We start from the raw sequence: 18,632 nt of genomic DNA, 5'->3' as shown, positions 1-18,632 counted from the left end.
GTCTATAAGATTAAGAAAAGCATATATCCAATAACTTATTCTCTAGTCGCATTGTTTGTCTGAAAATTGTGGCTCCTCCGGAAGTGCAGAACCCCAGCTTTCTCCCCAACTAGTTGCAATACGTGAGGCGGTCCCAAACTTCTTCTTCTTGGATTTCTTTTCTCCTATAACTCCCCCTTGGGAGATTTTGTCTTTTCCTTCATCTTTTTTTGCAACGTATGTATGAGCAGGAGCCTCGGCCACCTATCAGAATATTTAGTTATTACAGCTGAATGTTGGGGGGTCTATACTGAACCAACTCACTAAATTTTTTGCTTCTCCTTGATCAGCCGCGTGGAATTCGACGTTGGCCTTCACACTTGAAACATTCGAGATGTGTAAGTCAGCTACAGAGGGTACATGGGACTTTGGTGTCTGTACTACCGGGGTCGGAGGGTCTTTAAGAGCAAGTTCTAAGGTAATGTCGAATTAGAACGATTCCGACGCATGTAACATGTTACATACCTGAAGCATAGCGACCGGCATGCCACTTGCAGGTATTTAAGCCTTCCTCCAGAATGTGTATCTTCTTGTCCAGTCGCTCTCTTTGGGTCTGGTTTTCCTGTGACTCGGCAGCAATTTGTGAAATAAGTTCGCTGGTCATCTGTGCTACTGCAAGTGGATTGAAAACATTCGCCAAATTGTCCACGATTGATGCCTCTATAACCTGGACAGATACATTGTCCACAAAAGTCTTCATTGCCACCTGAAGAATTATTTAGCCAAATACCACAAGTTATTTTTGTTTTTTGATATCTCACCTTGTAAAAGGCTTCCAAATGATCAAGAAGCTCAATGCTAGCACGCGTATCCATGTCTGGTATAGATCCTGACACCATGGAGCATATGATAGAGAGATCATTCGGTCCAGTACGACCTTGACTGTAGTTGTCCAAAGGGAACATTTTCTCCAAGACTTCTAAGAGCCTCTTTTGATTACGAGCATCAGAAATCTTCTGTGCAGTTTCCGTGAAGTAATGATTGTAGGTTATGGCATGTCTATGCCGATCATGGAACAATCTGTCCAATTCATCAGTAGCTTTCTTGAGTAGCTTTTCCATTAATGGATCGACGTAAAGCATGAGTAACGCCATGTATGCATCTGAATCCATGAGAGAAGACAGTATATCCTCTAAATGACCACGAGCTTTTGCCCAGATATCTTGAAGGTGGGTTTTGGAGATATTTTCCCATGGCTTCGATTGCACTCTGAATAGATCTCCAATCAGCATCGGGCTGAAAGTTCCTGGCAACTCTCTCCCTCTCGAAGAGATTAGCATATCCCGAACCCATGAGATAGCTCCATTACTTTTCCCTTCCAGTCCAATGCCCCGGAGATTGATATGTTGACCATTTAGCCGAACCATTTCGGCAAATTCGAGGTTCAGATTTTGAACAACAGCTCGGAATCTGCGGGTCTTGAACTCTTTACTAGCAGTGTCTCCGAAAAACTCGTCCTCGTATATACCATCACATGAGGCTCTGCAGATGCTCGTGAAATGTTGGCTATGTTTCAAAAGATATAAACGTTGTTGTTCAGCGTTTCCACGGCGATCTCCAAGTTTTGTAAATGCTTGCTTTGACTCGTGCAAGATGTCTTGAATTTCGCGAATAAGAGCTGGCAGCTCCGACTTGATGTGGTCCAAGAGAACCCTACTCAGACGCTCTCGCAGCTGTGAAACTCCTAAAACTCCACGAGGTAATGTTTTCCAGATTCCTTGTGAGAAAAACTCTTCTTCTATCCTATCTCTCTCCACGGAGGTGACATGTTTCGTGTTGAAGTCGCGGTTCCTCAGTACGTGCCAACCGAGTCTGAGTTGCGTTACTTCGTTTAAAGCTAGCTTAACAAAGTCTTTCTCGCTCTCGGAGTCCTCGAATAGAGTGTCAGGCTTCGTGATTAAGCCCATAGTGCGCCTACCGTGTGGATCCACTGCTTTGACTTGCTTTAACACTGCTTGGAGAGCCCGATCGTTCAGTGCAGAGACAACTGCCAATATGATTGTTCTTGGACGGCGCATATATGAGTAAACGAGTTCAGATACCACTTCCTCCACATTTTCGTCATCCTCATCATCATTCTTGGCGTGAATCAAGCCAGGTAAATCAACAACTGTTAGATGAGGCCTTGTCGGGCCAGAGATTTCGATGCGAAGTATGTCTGAAGAAAATCCGCTCCCAGGCTTGTCAAGACCTAGAGCAACCTTGGCAGATTCTATCAATTCCGGTAATTTGTCGAAAGAATGAAGCGTGTACTGAAAACCGGCAAGTTCTTGACTCTCTTTCTGAGACCTCTTTTGGCTAGGAACAATATTCACCACGACTGACTCCACAGAGCTTTTGCGAAGAACAAGCTCAGTAGCAAAGCGAGTACACAAGGTATCTTTGCGCGGAAATGGTATCCCCGAGATAGCCTCTAGGCAGGAGCTTTTCCCACTAGATTGGTCTCCACAAACGGCAATCTGTGGCAAGGAGACATGATCACTAATACCAGAGCGGCGAAGCGTGTCAATCTCATTAAGTAGGTTCAGTTGCTCTTCTGATCTGAGAGCGGTGAGCTTACTGCTTTCGAAAGTACCCATTCTTTAAGATGTCGTGCATTGGAAAGCATCAGGAAGGAAAAAAACGAACTGAAGTTCAATCACCATTATGCGTAACCAACGCATCATGCATCCAGCCGCCACCTGCGCATGAAGACTTTTTAATTGGATAGTGTAAGATCCTTCCCTTGTATTCTGATTGCGTCGGATTTGGATCGGAGAGGAAGGTCGCTATCCCGACACTTCTCGCTTGAGCCACACTACAGAGTGTTACATGCGAATCAAGCCAGCTTTGGTAGTTCTCAAACTGATCAACGATTTTTTGGAGTGGACAAGCCGAGGTTCTTTGAAAGAGCTGCAGGTCAGCCATCTGTGGCAGCCAATGAAATCGAGTACGTATTTTTACATGGCCATTGATCCAAAGATTGGGCTTACCATCCGCAGATATTTAGAACTTGAACTAAGGTCGAACTGTGGAAAAAGTATATGAAGACTAATTGATCTACGAAGTATTTTCTTCGGTGAGAATGTATTCATACTTTATGTATTATCTTACTGGGTGTTTACGATAGGCGATATATGTATTTGTCCATATGATGGAGTTGGATGAGCTGAGAATAGAACGCTAGGTTAGTGGTGAAATGTGTTTGATGTTCGAATCAAACATTTTTATTTTCAAAAAGGAATTTTGGTAAAAAAAGAAAAGTATGGTAAAGACTTTGATCGATAGAATATGTGTGGTGACATTCAAAAAGTCTGTTTAATCTGAGCCGTTTTGTTGGCCAATGAAACCGGAGGCTGGCGCCATTCTGACTAACCCAAGGCTCCAGAATGAGCATCTGATTCACTATCGAATGTTACATGTCTAAATTCTGGATTTCAATATCTTGAATTATAAGCGGAGAAATAGTGAGAGAAGAATGCCTCTTACTGCCCGAAGACCATGTATATACCATCCACTTCAAAATGGAGACATTCGAGTCGTCAAACTATTTCCCACAATGAACTTCCTGGACCCTCTCAATATCAGCATTTATGCAACACCGCTAGGGAACAGTCCACAATACTCTGCTCTTTCATACACATGGGGAGATAAGACCCATGTGATACCTATTGCAGATTATAATCGCAAGTTCTTGCACCATGTGACCGAAAATCTTGAATCTGCTCTTCGACATCTCCGAAGACAGAAAGAAGCTATAATTCTATGGATCGATGCTCTATGCATCAATCAAGATGACGATCGCGAGAAGAGTCAACAGGTAATACGTATGGGGTTGATATATCAACGTGCCAAAATGTGCGCTTTTGGCTAGGGAAAGATTCACCTGATAGTGACAAGGCTATGGACATTGTCCATCAGATTACGGATCTTGGAACTCTTGATAATACTGCGACGGATTCTTCAAATATTGGACAATGGAAAGCTTTCGTCTCATTAATGCGTCGCCCTTGGTTTTCTCGTCGATGGACCATCCAAGAAGTAGTCTTCGCGAGAAATGCATTTGTGCACTGTGGAAGAAAAGAAGTGCGCTGGCGTGATTTCGCAGATGCTGTGACATTATTCGGTGAGAAGGCTGAAAAAATTCGGACACTATTCGAAAGCACAAAGAACGGCTCACAGTATCTGATTAATAGCCAAAATAGTCCTGCACGCTCGTTTATTACGGCTGCGGGTACTATCTGAGAAAAGAAAGGTGTTGGTAGGTTCAGGAGGCTGTGTAGTATGGAGGTCCTGGTAACTCAACTGGCATTTATGCAAGTTTCAGAGCCACGAGATACAATTTACGCTCTCATAGCATTGGCAAATGACGTTGTTCCGCCTATGAAAGAGAAAATTGACTATAGGAAGAGTGTAGCTACGGTGTGCAAAAGTTTGATATCACAAGTAGCCGATACACACGGCACACTTGATCTTATCTGCAGATCATGGGCGCCGATGGAACATCAATTACCGTCGTGGATTCCGCCTTATACTGGACCTTCCTTTTCTTGGGACCCTAAATGTGTTTTTAGACGCATCAAAGCTGTCAGTCTTATTGGACCGCCCGATAAACCATTTTATAATGCATCTGGAAGACATCGACAAGCTGGAGTGAAATTCGACGAAAATGGTCTAGGATTTATTGTGGAAGTCCAAGGCTTTGAATTCGACAGGGTTCGCTTGGTGGAAGAGCCGGCGAGAGATGGCTATGTACCAAAGAGCTGGCTTGACATTGCATTGGGCTTGGCCAACGAAAATGAACCAAGATTAGCTGAAGCTTACACTCCCACACGGAATGCTATTCCGGATATGTTTTGGCGTACGATAGTTTCTGATAGGAATTCAAAGGGCAATTCACCTCCAGATTGGTATCTCCGGGCATGTAAGGAGTCTTACCGGCTTTCCTCTACTAAAGGTCTCGATGCGGCTGTCAATTCTGTCTCGCCTGAGGATTATGATGCCTTAAATACTGTAAAGATCAGTGAAAAGGGAGATAACTTGAGAAGCCCAACTATGGTTACATCATTTTTGAACCGGGTGCAAGCTGTTATATGGAATCGAAGAATGGCAGTCACGGAGCAAGATGCACTTGCAATGGTTCCATGTGAAGCCCAGGATGGCGATCGCATTTGCATTATTTTTGGATGTAGTATCCCAGTCATCTTAAGAGAACATGGAGAAGATGTTTGGAAAGTGATTGGTGAATGTTATTTGAATGTTTCTGAGATTATGGGTGGAGAAATCGCAGATAATGTCGACAAGGGATACAAAGTGGATTCGTTCAACTTGATCTGAATAGACGCTTGGTACGTGTTCCGGCGTGTTGACCAGTCCTGGGATTGACCAGTGAACAGCATCTGTTTTTTGTCTAACTATCACCCTCTCGTCATTTGTCATTCTGATATATATCTTCGAAATATACATATTATTCTTGGGCTCCTGGTGGAAGCCTTATTTTTGCACAATCGCAATGATCGAATCATCCAATGGAATCGTATATCTCAGTCTTTAGAATCTCAAGGCCAGCAGCACTAGCGAGATATTGCTACCGCTCATGAGTACGTACACTCCTTAGATGCAAGAGCGGTCATATTAGCCAAGTATGCTTGGATAGATATGAAACTGGTAGGAAAAACATCTTGCAAGCAATAAATTCCACCTTGGTAATTTTTATCCGCGAGATCGGAGGTTATGTCGTCAGAACAAAAGTGATCTTTGCTCGTTTTGCGGATTTGGCCTATAGATTTCAGGTAGCGGAGAATAAGTCCTGAGGTATCTTAGCTATCTCTTCATTCCACTTCCCCTTCAAATTTACATCAACATCCACTTCCTTTAAGAACTCTCACCCAAAAGGTCTTCCTCCAATCTCCTGTGGGTAGCCAATTTCTCAACACTAATCGCTTCTCGACTCTCATTTAACGCGACCAAGATACCTAGATCGACAGCTATACGAGTAGCTGTAATACGAAGATAATCTTTGACTCTATATGAGTATTTCAGACCCCATGTAAATGCAAGATCATGTTCCAATATAAAAATAAACGCAAAAATCTAGCAAAGCATTGGAGAATATGATAATGTGTCTCAATTTCATACTGAATATCACGTAGAGAACCTGCTAATCTCCTTCGTTTTGATTAGAAGGCATTTTAGGCTAAGACGCGAATTTGTGGGACAAGTTTGCTCATGTTGTTTGATCTACTTTTGTGTGAGAGATATTGAGAACGGGGATAAGGAAGAAATGGAAATAATGAAGATGATTTTCATCTGAAGTACTGGGCGCTGGCAATACAACTAGAGAATAAGAGTTTGAAGTACAGTAATTTCATGTGCCAGATCGAGTTGTATGCCATGGATGTGTATGAACTATCAGATGAGTGTTGAAACCAACAGCCGTCTCGCTAAGATGACTCTTGCTCACCGATGGAATAGATTTCCACAGGATCACATCTTATGGAGATTCACAAGAGCAAAGAGAAGGTTGGTTTGTATATAACTATTATTCTGATTATGTATTGTACATTATCTGTCGTCTTCGTTTGAGAAAACACCCGTTCATATGTGACTAACTGGCGCGAGCCATACGTACTTCTTAAAACTCCAATACCACGTGTTCAAATATGTAGAATGGTTGATTATTAGACTCTTAGACACCATAGTTATGCCAAAAATCAAATGAAAGTACAAAGTAAGATGAAGAAATGATTGAGCAGTCCCAGGAAGACCCCCGACAACTTCCCCCCAAGAAACCATTCTGTGAAAAACATGGACTAAAGGAAAAATTCAGTAAAGCATCGTAAATACCGATTCAGAAATGAGCAAATATTAAAGAATCGTGAAGTCGTAAAAACATGGCTAGCAAAGGTCAAGCAAGCATATTAGCCCAAACTAGTATCTTGAGTATCTGTTTCTTCCATATCCAAATCCATAACCAGAAGAATATGATCTGCCATAGCCACCATAACCATATCGATTGTGTCTATAACTAGAGGACTTAGAAACCTTGTAGTTAGACGATTTGGTCGTAGTTGTGCGCTTGCTTGTTTTCTTGACTTCAGTGGGAGGAGCTTTGTAATTGCCACCTGCCTTTTCGGCCTTTTTTCTCGCCAAATCCCTAACGAAGCGTTCTTTCTCCCACTTAGCTTTGTTGGCAATGGCTTTCCTCTCTTCAACGGGCTTCGTAGACCATGCTGCTTGTAGAGCGGTAGGGCTTGAGATGACGCTCTTGAAAGGTTCAACATCCAATCCAATATCGATGATCCATAATCCACGTTTCTTGGAATAGCCAGCAGGGTCATTCTTAAACTCCTTGTCCTTTTCTCTAGTAAAACCATACGTATACTCAAACTCTGCCCATGATTCAACAACCGGATTGCTATCTTCTTTGATAGATTTCGCCATCTCAAGAACTCTATTGCGTTCAACCTCAGTCATTTCACTCCAGGCAATTTCCATTCCCTGCATATTGCCCTCATGGAGCTGTGCAGTTTTGTAACAGAATGGTATAACATCAAGGCCAAGCTTTTGAAGCCATTCGCGGCGTTTGTCGCTATATGCTGTGTGTGTTGTGAAAGCACTTACTGGGTAGATCTCATAATCTTTCTCTAAAGTCACCCACGAAAGAGCTGGCAGGTTGGGCTTAGCATTGATATATTTTGCTTTAGCTTCGATGGCTCTTCGCTCTACGCTTGGTTTCTGATCATAGAGATCGTTCAATGCCTGCAGTTCTCGCGAACTCTGCGCTAGAGGTAGATATCTAGGATCGTCGAAGCCAAGTGTTTCCAGCCAAGCTAAGCGTTTGGGAACAAGGTCATAATACGCCAAATTCTTTCCCTGAGGAAAGTTGAAATATGTTTGCTCCAACTCGTAGAACGATAGAGGGGTTGGGCCAATCAGGTTGATTGGGACAGGTGTTCGTAGAGCAAAAGGGGCTAATCGTAGCGGTACCGCATGGGTGACTTGATAGGGTGGCTTCAATTGAACAGCTTTCTGTTCAATATCTCGGCGCTCCTCTGGAGACTTCAATGCCCAATGAATTTCGACTTTATCTCTTTGTGACTCATTAGTGAACACAAAGTTGTATGGCGAAACGTCAATACCCAACTTTGCCAACCATTTTCTGCGTGCAAGCTTTGCATTCTCATCCTGAAAGTTTTGGCCATTTGGATACATTTGCTCTAGCTGATAGAACGACAAATAGGGAGCGTAGACCAAAGGCTTTTGGTGAAGCTTAGTAGACGATGGTGGTGACATTTGGTTACTTAAAATACTTGCCAATGGCTGACGTGGAGTAGGAGTTGCCGGTAGATAAGACTTCTGCGACAGCGACATTGTACGATAGCCTTGTTGAAAGCCTGAAGCCGGTGGAGTCATGCCATAGACTTGAGAGGAATGAGACATGTGACTTTGACTGTACGCACCGGGCTGAGATTGTGGCTGAGAATTAGTGAAGGACGTTTGAGACATTGGCAAGTCGTAGTTGGTGCCCAAGTCTATATCATCATCATCACTGAAATCATTTTCGCTAAATGTTACAGCGTTCTGGCTATTATTTGGAAGAGACTGCGCATAATTGTTCTTTGAGATAGAGCATTGTGGATTCTGGTTCTTCGATGAGGTATGGCTGTTCTCTTGACCGAGCATGCTATTACCTGCGGCTGTAGCAGTGAAGCCTGGGATGCTTTTGAGAGTATCCATATTATGGAGTAGAGTGCCGATCTTCAGGTTGTCAACTCCAATTTGCGATTGAGGTGGATGTCTAAGATTGTGTTAGTCAAAAGATCATAATCGAGGACAACTGGCAAAATTTGGCTTTGTCCACACGCCTTCTTCTGTCGCATGAAAGCTCCCCACGAAAATCATCAACCAATGAGGTGGCGGCAACATGACAATTGAAAAGACACAAGTTATTGATAGTACTTACGCAGTAGATGTTGCATTAGATTTAACCTTTTGATCAACCACCTCCTCGATGGAAATATGACGGGCATCTGATTCTATCAAACGTTGCACTAAAGCAGCTTTCAAGCCATTAGTTGGAAGTTGACGGGTTTTGAGAACCTCCTTCAATTCTACCACTCGATATTTTGCGTAGTCGACCATCATGTCGTCGCTCGAAGTGATTGACTGGTGATGCACTACCGTTGGTGATGTGAAATTACCAACTCGTGTTGATCCCGAGTGTTGAGTGCATCAAATGTTGAAATTTCAAAGGAGTGTGAAGTTTGAAATAATATTTTGGCGAAGTAAACAAACTCGGAATTATTCACACGTTTGTTTGGCCAATTAAATTTTCAATATGAGCAATAACGCGACTGCCACTATCCAGTGAATTAGAGTTTGCTGTTCTGGTATATCGTCTGATTAAAATAGGATCTAACTCAAGATAAAACTTCATTCCGAGCTTCGATCCATATCTTTTTCCATCTATACAATTCATTTCCTGTGCGTTTTTCCTTATACACAAACATGATCTGTTTTGCTGTCCTACTTTCCTTGTAAAGGAGGGCAACATGAGAGGAAATAGATCTGATGGACGATGCTGAGGAAACTAACGCGAGAGAGCAGCGAATATGCTTTCTCGAGGAAGTCATATAGATACATCATTCGTTGTACTGAAGTATAGATTTTGCTTTCAATCCTTTGGGTAGAAGTCAACAGCTCTTGCAGGCTAAAGAAGAGGATGAGAAACAATGCAAAAGAAATAATTTCAGGAGAAATTGCCTGAAGGAACCTGATCCGTGTTGCGTTGATTTAAAATGTCCTAAGTATGCTATTTCTATGTACCCCGTTCGCCCCATCCATCTATCCATTTCCATGATCCCATTCCCTAGTCTTACATTCAATGTATCCCACCACTCCAAGCCCGCCTGATTACCCAATTACCACCCTTGATTCCCACCCTGCGCCTCATCTTCATTCTCTACTTTCATAGCATCGCGTAGTCAAATCCCATTTCTAATTTCCGCTCTTGGCACCTCTCCCTCCTCCTTCTTAACCACCATTCTCTTTCCGTTCGGAAATCTCAATTCTCCCGCCCCATTACTCGCAGGCACAAATCCATAAAGCCATCTTGCCACAACCCATGAACTAACAGCCCATACCCACACCAGAATTCCCAATCCGCAAGTAACGAAGAGAGTTGGCACAAGTAAGAGCAAAGCAATCCCGATCCAGAAGAAAGAGAAGAGGATAGCAGATATAAAGGAGAACGCGAGAACCGAGACGGTGAATGTTGTAAAGAGGAAGAGAGGCACAAAAGAGATGCTCAGGGTCGCGAGGAGGAATGTCTATCGAGTGCGGTTAGTGAGGCTGTGGGGAGATAGGATATGAAAGTGGGATCTGATTGGCATGGGTATCGATGGAGGGAGAGATAAGAGTTAATTGTATGTATGTCGACAAATGAAGAGTGGGAAAAGAGTGGATTCATCTGCAGAATCCATGGAGAATTCGCCATAGATTGAACCAGCCGATTCTTTAGATTACTCAGATGTAACAGGAACAGAAATATACATACAGCAATAAGAGGTTGTTCCTGAAAGAACTCGGAGACATGCCCATAGAACTGGGATCTTTGTTCAGGGGTTACAACGCGATCAATCGTCCTCTGAAGGCGTGAAATTGTACCGGCAACAACCATTTTCGTAATTTTACGTGTGAAATCGATTGCTGAATGAAGAATATCAGTTTTATTTGGATAAAACCAAAGTAATCGAATGTTGAGTGTCGTTGAAAGCTCCGCGTGTAGTGCTTTCCAAGCTGAACATTGGAATGGATGATGACATAATCATGACGGCCTCCTAGTTGATGGAATTGTCAAAGCTTCAAGACATCCCTGAGTCGGTATTGAATTCATAATTTCTCATGATATTATCAAGTTGATCCATATTATCATGGTAGTATATGGGGAAGTCACAGTGCAAAGCTGCGCTGCTGCACCTCTACAAATGCTATGGTGACGGCATTTTGACCAAGCGGAATTACAAGGGCCAGTGCCTGTAGTTACCATATATTTACTAGCTCGGAGCAAACGCACAGCAAACACAGTAGCTTCTAGCACTATTCATACAAACAGTTCTATCCGATCGTGTTCGATATTGCAATTTGCGACACATATTTTTCCAACGAACTCTGTCGGGTTGGGAAGGGAGAGTTGATTAATTCTATCTCATTAGAGATCTACCTAGCTTCTAAAAGGGATAATGGAATCACACATACAAAGCAAGAAGCAATCAGTACATTAATTTGTCGTTCAAGCCTCGAAATGTTTATATTAGTGATAGGATTCGATGTAAACCTATCAGATTCTTGATGACGCAGTCATCTCCCCCTGTCAAATAAAGGTTACTTGCATGATATCCGACCCCCATGGAAACCTTTCGTTCTTTGGTGGACAGTGGTGCATTAACTCCGAAACTCTTAACCATAAAGAATTTATCTCAGTAAGGTTATGGTTAATTATTAGTACCCATCCTAGTTGCTAAATTCCGAAGACCTTAAATACATAGCGATTCACGCCTTCTATCAAATTTCAAACAGTTGATTTGAAAGCCAACAGTCAGATCCATTCAAAATGTCAGCTTTCACAATCTCCAATCCACGCAGACACAATCTTCTAGCTCCAGCAGCGGGCGGCCCTATCACCCTTCAAGTAGGAGAGCGGCGATTCGTCACTACAAAAAATACGATGACAGGGGAAAGTCCTTTCTTCGCGGCACTATTTTCAGGGCGCTGGGATAGTAATGAACAAGCAGACGGATCTTATTTCATTGATGCGGATCCCGACCTCTTTGAACATATTCTGCGCTATCTTCGACGAAGTGTCCTTCCTATTTTCTACGATATCAAAAAAGGTCACGACCACGCTCTCTATCTCGCGCTTTTGGGAGAAGCGAGATATTTCCAGATTGCACGATTAGAGAATTGGTTAAAGAACAAGAGATATCTTTCGGCAGTAAAGATCTACAGTTCTGTAGAGGAGTTGGACGATTTGTGGTCGGAGTCTCTAAATACAGATCAAAATGTAGAGTATCGTCCGCGTTGGGATACAAAAAAAGTTTATATATGTCCACGGGGAATTTATGTACACAGGGGTAACTCGAGTGCGTGTGGAAGGCAGTGTGAGAATGTACGTGGTGATTCGGATTACATATATGAGAATGAGCCAGTCTTGAAGACGTTGGTGATTCGAAAAAAAATTGTCGTCGATCAAGCTGCTTGTATGGAGGGATTGGATGAAGAATGATTAGGTTAAGAAGAATGAGGACTAGAAGCACAATCGCAACGATTGGACTGCTCAATGTCTAGACAATCAGATATTTTCAAAGAGCCAATCAGGCAGGTGATAGTCCAACAAATAATTTCTGACAGTGATCTGGGCGATTTCGTACTGTTGGAGTGTTTCCCAGGGTGCTACATGATTGCCAGGAACATACTTGGAAGTCAATTGTTCATACTATAATCCACGCTAATCCTTGACGAGATTTGACAGAGAGGTAGAAAGTTGCAGATAAAACACCTAAGGTCAAAAGCCAGGTTCGGAAGTCACGGTCACTCAAGTTCAACTCTCCAAAATTCATTTCGATTACTCGATCATTAATCCGACAAAATCGTCACCGCTTGAACAAGATTCCAAGAAAATAGCACACATGATAATACGAGCCATATTCCGATCCTCACTCTCAAAGTGTCCTTACAGTAGCACAAACACAGAACCCCGAGATCAGACATAATTATCCCCAATTGTCGGAGCAGAATCCTTGACTTTATCTCCCCCAAGGAAAAATTCCTCGTACGATTCATCATTTGTAGCTGCTTGTTCCTTGTTATCTGAGTTTTCGGACGATGGTTTAGTCCTATTCTTGACTTTTGACGCAGACCACCACTGATATGCATCGGTCACCATTTCCCTGTAATCTTCTCCCAGCTTTTCTTTGGCTGATCCGACATGCAAGTACAGGAAGAGCCCTTCCCATTTCTTCCGCTTGTCTCTAAATCCATACCATAACGCCCTCAAAAGAACAATAGGAAAGAATAAGAAAAGGGGAAGTTTTATAAGTTTTGGACTCGGTGCTTTGAGCGCCAAATAAAGGAAGAACAAAGTCAGCGCAATTGAGATCGGAACTAAAACATAACTATTAGCATTGGTTTAGGATAAGATTGGGGGCGAAAACAGGCCAACGAACACATGAACTCGAACTGTTCTCTAATGCCCATGACTGAGTTTGAGGATCCAGTAAACTCCACCGCATTCATACCGAATATACTGCTCATGAAAGATAGCGGGAGAAAAATAATGGTGATAACGGTGAATATCATGATAGATCGACCTTGATGTACACTTTCATCCGCACGATCAAGTGAAGCGGTAGCTTCTATGATGCTTGCTTGTTGTTGTTTGAGTGTGAGTAGGTCTCGTAATTGTTCGGCAATTTCACGGGCACTATCCTCAAGCTGGTTTAACTCGCTGTGATGATTTGATATAGTGTCAACTAGATCTAAGGATCGGTCGATGGTATGCTTAATCATGACTTTGTTGACCTTTGCTGAACTATCCTCAGCCGACGGCGTGCCGTTGCTGATCATGCCATTTGAATCCGAGGAGTTTTTTTTCAGTTCTTTTAGCATAAGTCTCAAAAGGCCAGTCATTTCTTGCATTGGCTCAACCTGTCCATTGAATGTCTCTAGGGCTTTTGAGAAGACTTGCGTGACTTGTAATCTAAAAGAATGGTAAGTTCAGCAAGCTAATTAAAGGGACAGTTATGGAAGATGATAAGGATTGATCAACCCAAAGGCACCAATGGGGATACCACTCACTGTTGCAAATTTATACGCGACATCATTCTCAATTCTTCAATGATATCATGGGCTTCTCGTAGTAAAACCCCTTCGGGATTAATATTGAGATAGAGTCGTGCCTTTTCCGGGTCGATTTTTAGTCTTTGGCCACTCAGTTGCTCAAGATGACGCCAGAATAACTTGAATGCGGTCGTCTTCATTTCCGACTATTAGTTATCAGCTGATATTGCATATGATATGTCAATGTGCCGACACTCACAACATAACCAATCGCATCGGCAAATATATCCAAAACCTCGGGGCGTTCATCAGTAGGCTTTGTGCGATCAAAAAATACCATCGAACACTCATTCATGATCAAAAGAGCTAGATCGTATACAGAATTGATCTGGCCTGGACGGATTTTTTCGAGTCGGTCTCTAACACATCTATGCACACCTGAAGAGTCAGGCTTATTGCGACCCAGCCTTTTTGGAAAGCTAGTAATGATGGTATCTATATATGTGTCAATGATTTGATCCTGTAAAAAGGAATGAGTGCTGTCCCAAGAAGGTGACCCACGTTCGTCAAGAATGTACATCCATAGCTGATCGACCATCACTACGCGGGTACTTGCGTGGATAATCCTCCTCTCCTTTGTACCACGATAAACAACTTGATCCCTGTCCCGAGATTCTGTATTTTCAAGCTTGAAGTAGTAGGACTGATCAAGCGTACGGCGTGGATGAAAAGGTGGTTGTTCATGCAAATGACTGTGGACTAATTTAATATCCGGTTCAAGATCCATTGCCTCGTAGACTTTGGCAACTTGCATCAAATAACGACCCCAGGGTTTTGTGACCTTTCCAGAAGTATTTTTATCTGCACTAATCTTAGTATTGGCTCAAAAGAAGCGACGAAACCCAATCATCTGCTTCAGCTCACCAGAAGGGGCAGGGCCATCTGAATTCGTAAGCACCTTGGCCTCAGCCGTATGCAGGAAGCCAAACTTCTTCGTATTGTCTTTGACGAGGTTTGCAAGCATGTTTTGATGACGTATGTGGTAACGAGTCTGTTTTTCCCGATGCTCAGATGTGAGCTTTTTTGCAATGTTGGCCATGTGAGCTCTCTTTCGATCCATTTCCCAGTGAAGATAAGGCATCTAGAAACCTGTCAGCTCCCATATAAACCAATTTGAAGTTGATCTTACGAAAAGGACTATATTATTATTGCTTCTCTTTCGAGAAGTATGGTGATATTCAGCAAGAATGGCATCCACCTCCGGATCTATCTCTGTCAACAAATATAACATTTATCATGAAGAGGTGACTTACCTTGAGGAATACATTTGCAGTGCGAACGCATGTGCCGAGCATGAAGTGGATCATTTGCAGCGCCATGCTGCTGCCCTGTCCACAGTTCCCTGGAAAGAACTCTCGATGTCTGTGGTCGGTGGTCTTTGCTTTCATTATAATGTCTTTGAATTGCTTTCTTCAGCGAGTATTAGTTTCATGTCAAGGAATCCCAGATTTGAAAACTTACTTCGATCCATTTCATATTATTAGCAGGGAAATGAAAGTAGCGAATGCTTTCGGTGTTTTCTCTTGCCCAAGGATCTCGAACACCATTGGACTCGAGTACCTCCGAAACAGAATACTTTTCCATCCTATACTGGTCAAAAGATGTGATCTTGGGCGTGCGCTCGGATTGCCGCTTCTCTAGAGTTATTTTCGAGACACTAAACCCATATCCAGAGTCATCCGGAACATCTTGCTCTACCTCTACTTCTGCAATTAGATCACCAGGAGACTTCCACTTTGCTACCTCTTTCAGGATTCTATTTTTATTTTCCGCTCTGCGTAACTCTTCGACATTCGTCTCGAGGTCTTTTGCGACCCGTGTGGCCTCCGTTGGTTGGTTTTTGAAAGCTTCATATTCTTGCTGCAGTTTTGCTTGCTCCTTCTTCAATTCATGTATCGAAGTCTGGCTCGAATTCAAGTTTGCATCAAGAGAGTCGATGGCGTTTTCTTTCCAGGCTACCTTTCGCTTCTTCAATTCAACGATATCAGGGAGGTTCCTCTTTTTCGCCACGAATATTGCTCGTAATTCTGCAATTCGATCTAGTTCTCGCTTGATCTTATGCCCATAATTCTCTGGTAATTCCTCTATAAACCCTTCTGGAAGTCCCGCTTCGAATTCGTGTAATCGTCCTATCTCGACATCACCACGGCGGTCATATCGGCAACGCAGGTATAAGGAAACAAAATCTTTACTGTCTATTAACTCCTTCGGTGTTGAATCATCATAAAAATCGACATTCAAAGCAGCGGTGCCATCAGCGGCGCCTGTATTTGCTGGGTTCAGTCCAGCCATGGGCACCAAGTGATCTTTTTTTTTGGATTCAAAAGTGTCCTACAAGACACAGATAAGAACCTTAAGACAAGAAAGATAAATCATTTAGTCTATGGAGCCGCATCAATGGTACACTAGCCCCAAGAATCCATCTGTGAGATATTTGAGCGATCAGTGCCAAAAGAGACTCTAAAGCCGAGCATAAAGTCCAATCTCCAATCAAAAAAATTACGAAGCGCTGGGTTGACGCATCTATCGATAAGCCAGCGCTTATGTGGAAATTGAAAAGATCCTCAATTGACGAATTGGTTGAGAAATATGAGGAATCTCTGGGGGCCATATGCAGGCTGACCCAAAAAGGATACACAGCACCGGATAGTGAGGTTACATGGTGTAACAATCCCTACTCGTTCTGGCCACCGAATGAGTTTGCTTACCCACAGCACCCATGTCGTGGCCTCGTAATGTACTTATTGATGAATGATCCAAAATCCAAAGTGGGAATGTTTGCGATGAGGCTGAGAATTGACCTGGACGACTTGTCCTTCAAAGTCATTCAACACGAGTCGCCAAAGTTGAAGAACCGGAATTAAAACACTAAAGCGAATCAATCCCTCAGAGATTCAACTACCATTAATATGTACAACATGCGCCAAGAACAAAAAGGCTGAAAGTATACCCCGACGCGAGCATTCACACAGCGAGATTACGAGAGCATAATTCGAGGTGCACTAGCTCGATAAGCTAGCGTCAAGAACAATGTGCAGAACTGTGCTTATTGTCGATCTTGAGTAACTCGTATTTAGGCTGTAATCTATTTCATTATGCATCTTGGACTATCTTCTCTATCCAGTCTTTCACCTTTGCTGCCATTGTTTCACTGTGGTCTGCGTCATGTTTAGTTAGCAGACATTTCCCGAACGCTCCCCATCTTGTCAACCACTTTCAAAGTACTCACTGATACAAAATCCATGATCAATACCCTCCCCATCAATCATCATAATAGGCTTATTGTTTTCCTTGATCGAAAATGAGGAGGCGGAAGAGGCTGATACCGACACGGGAGAAGCTCGTGCAGCAATGAGTGCATCGCGAGTATGAGATGCTACCCAGTGATCCTGTTCCCTCTCAGCATAGTTTCACGAGTATCAGGCTCGAAACATACATTTTCCCCAAAATAAAAAATGAGGTTAGGTGGAGAAGACTGAGACGATTCGGAATGCTCCACACCCCAGATCTCCGAATCCCATTTGTCATCTGTGATGATGTTCATTTCGTCACGTGCAAGATGTCTGAAGACTTCATCAGTGTTGTCATGATCCAGGGGCAGATGAACATACAGTGCTTGCCAAATACCATTTTTACTTCTCAAAAAGCTCGTGGTGACTTTCGCTGCCTCCTCTGGCATTCCCGTGATCTTCTTCACGAGGAAATCCAAAATAACATTCGGAGCACAATAAAGAAGCATTTTAGCCGTAGAAGAGGCCAAGACAGGAAAGTTCGGAATCGACATTAGAGGCGTAAGTTTTGCACCAGAAGGGGAGTGGGAAATGTGAGTGACTGTTGGAAACAGAAGAATTCCTGACAAACCTGCAGATATAGAAGGGATTTCAGCCGGCGCGATGAGTTTGGAAAGAATTTCCAAAAGGATATATGATCCAACCTAGAAACTTAGAACAAACTTTCCATGGAAGCTTCGTAAACTCACTGAATGCCCTATCAAGATCACGTTTTTGTATGGTGTGGATGAACCACTTATCTGTTCTAATAGGCAATCATGAACAAGATTTATTTGTTGTTCCAACGAATATGGATTTTGGTTGGGGGACTCAGAGGGGACATCGTCTGTCTCAAAACCAGCCAAGGATTGGCCAAATATATGGTAGGTATCCGAATTCTTGGTGGGCGAGGAAGACAGGAGATCGTTGAGAAGTGAAAGAAAGGTCGAGCTACGGAAGTGTTAATAGAGGTACATATACACATGATGATAGATTATCATACTAGTAACCTATCAATCCTGGGTTGCCTGTGATAAAGAAGATCAGATGATAGGTAGCGTCGGGAGAGTCTGAAACGGGACGGTATGAGATTTGTTGAGGCATCGTGTGTGCAATTTTGTATGATACTATAGAACAGCGATTGCCAAAGAGTGAATTCCTAATTTTGTAAAATCTGAAAGTATAGAAACAATCCGAGATGAGTCTCCCTTGATCTACACTTCGGAGATTCAGGTACGCAAATTACGGTGGCCGAAATAAACACGCGTTGAGGTCGAGGATTGTAGAACCGGCCACCGTATATTACACGTGAGCAATAGATCATATCTGGCTATTTTTTTAAGAACATCTAACGTGATTCATATGCGAGTGGATCATATCACCGAATGGATCACTTTCACCTTACTTTATTACTTTAAATTTGTATTATTCAACAACAATCGAATC

At 42.8% G+C, this 18,632-nt stretch overlaps 6 protein-coding genes across 6 annotated transcripts; 2 read left to right on the top strand and 4 right to left on the bottom strand.

Annotated features, from left to right (window-relative positions):
- Window positions 1–42: 42 nt before the first annotated feature.
- On the bottom strand, window positions 43–2,618 carry Bfra_005029 (putative dynamin family protein; the record flags this gene model as incomplete). Its single annotated transcript, XM_037335417.1, has 4 exons — window positions 43–243; window positions 304–452; window positions 505–745; window positions 801–2,618. 4 exons carry the CDS (start codon window positions 2,616–2,618, stop codon window positions 43–45), a joined length of 2,409 nt encoding a protein of 802 aa, XP_037192512.1.
- A 959-nt stretch (window positions 2,619–3,577) lies between these two features.
- On the top strand, window positions 3,578–5,355 carry Bfra_005028 (putative heterokaryon incompatibility protein; the record flags this gene model as incomplete). The annotated part of the gene is made up of 3 exons (XM_037335416.1): window positions 3,578–3,845; window positions 3,893–4,252; window positions 4,346–5,355. 3 exons carry the CDS (start codon window positions 3,578–3,580, stop codon window positions 5,353–5,355), a joined length of 1,638 nt encoding a protein of 545 aa, XP_037192511.1.
- Window positions 5,356–6,948: 1,593 nt separating this feature from the next.
- Window positions 6,949–9,162, bottom strand: Bfra_005027 (uncharacterized protein; the record flags this gene model as incomplete). The annotated part of the gene is made up of 2 exons (XM_037335415.1): window positions 6,949–8,818; window positions 8,984–9,162. The coding sequence occupies 2 exons, from the start codon at window positions 9,160–9,162 to the stop codon at window positions 6,949–6,951; spliced, it is 2,049 nt and encodes a 682-aa protein (XP_037192510.1).
- Window positions 9,163–10,004: 842 nt separating this feature from the next.
- Window positions 10,005–10,699, bottom strand: Bfra_005026 (uncharacterized protein; the record flags this gene model as incomplete). The annotated part of the gene is made up of 2 exons (XM_037335414.1): window positions 10,005–10,349; window positions 10,577–10,699. 2 exons carry the CDS (start codon window positions 10,697–10,699, stop codon window positions 10,005–10,007), a joined length of 468 nt encoding a protein of 155 aa, XP_037192509.1.
- Window positions 10,700–11,632: 933 nt separating this feature from the next.
- Window positions 11,633–12,304, top strand: Bfra_005025 (uncharacterized protein; the record flags this gene model as incomplete). Its single annotated transcript, XM_037335413.1, has 1 exon — window positions 11,633–12,304. The coding sequence occupies one exon, from the start codon at window positions 11,633–11,635 to the stop codon at window positions 12,302–12,304; it is 672 nt and encodes a 223-aa protein (XP_037192508.1).
- A 477-nt stretch (window positions 12,305–12,781) lies between these two features.
- Bfra_005024 (uncharacterized protein) lies at window positions 12,782–18,290 on the bottom strand (the record flags this gene model as incomplete). The annotated part of the gene is made up of 12 exons (XM_037335412.1): window positions 12,782–13,182; window positions 13,245–13,777; window positions 13,876–14,063; window positions 14,117–14,352; window positions 14,419–14,718; window positions 14,782–14,998; window positions 15,171–15,323; window positions 15,379–16,181; window positions 17,147–17,306; window positions 17,354–17,851; window positions 17,897–18,137; window positions 18,190–18,290. 12 exons carry the CDS (start codon window positions 18,288–18,290, stop codon window positions 12,782–12,784), a joined length of 3,831 nt encoding a protein of 1,276 aa, XP_037192507.1.
- Window positions 18,291–18,632: the final 342 nt, after the last annotated feature.

The sequence above is a fragment of the Botrytis fragariae genome (genome assembly GCF_013461495.1).
Source record: "Botrytis fragariae strain BVB16 chromosome Unknown tig00000054, whole genome shotgun sequence".
Taxonomy (NCBI): domain Eukaryota; kingdom Fungi; phylum Ascomycota; class Leotiomycetes; order Helotiales; family Sclerotiniaceae; genus Botrytis; species Botrytis fragariae.
The sequence above is the reverse complement of the archived record's forward strand: the minus strand, read 5'-3'. Positions and strand labels throughout refer to the sequence as shown.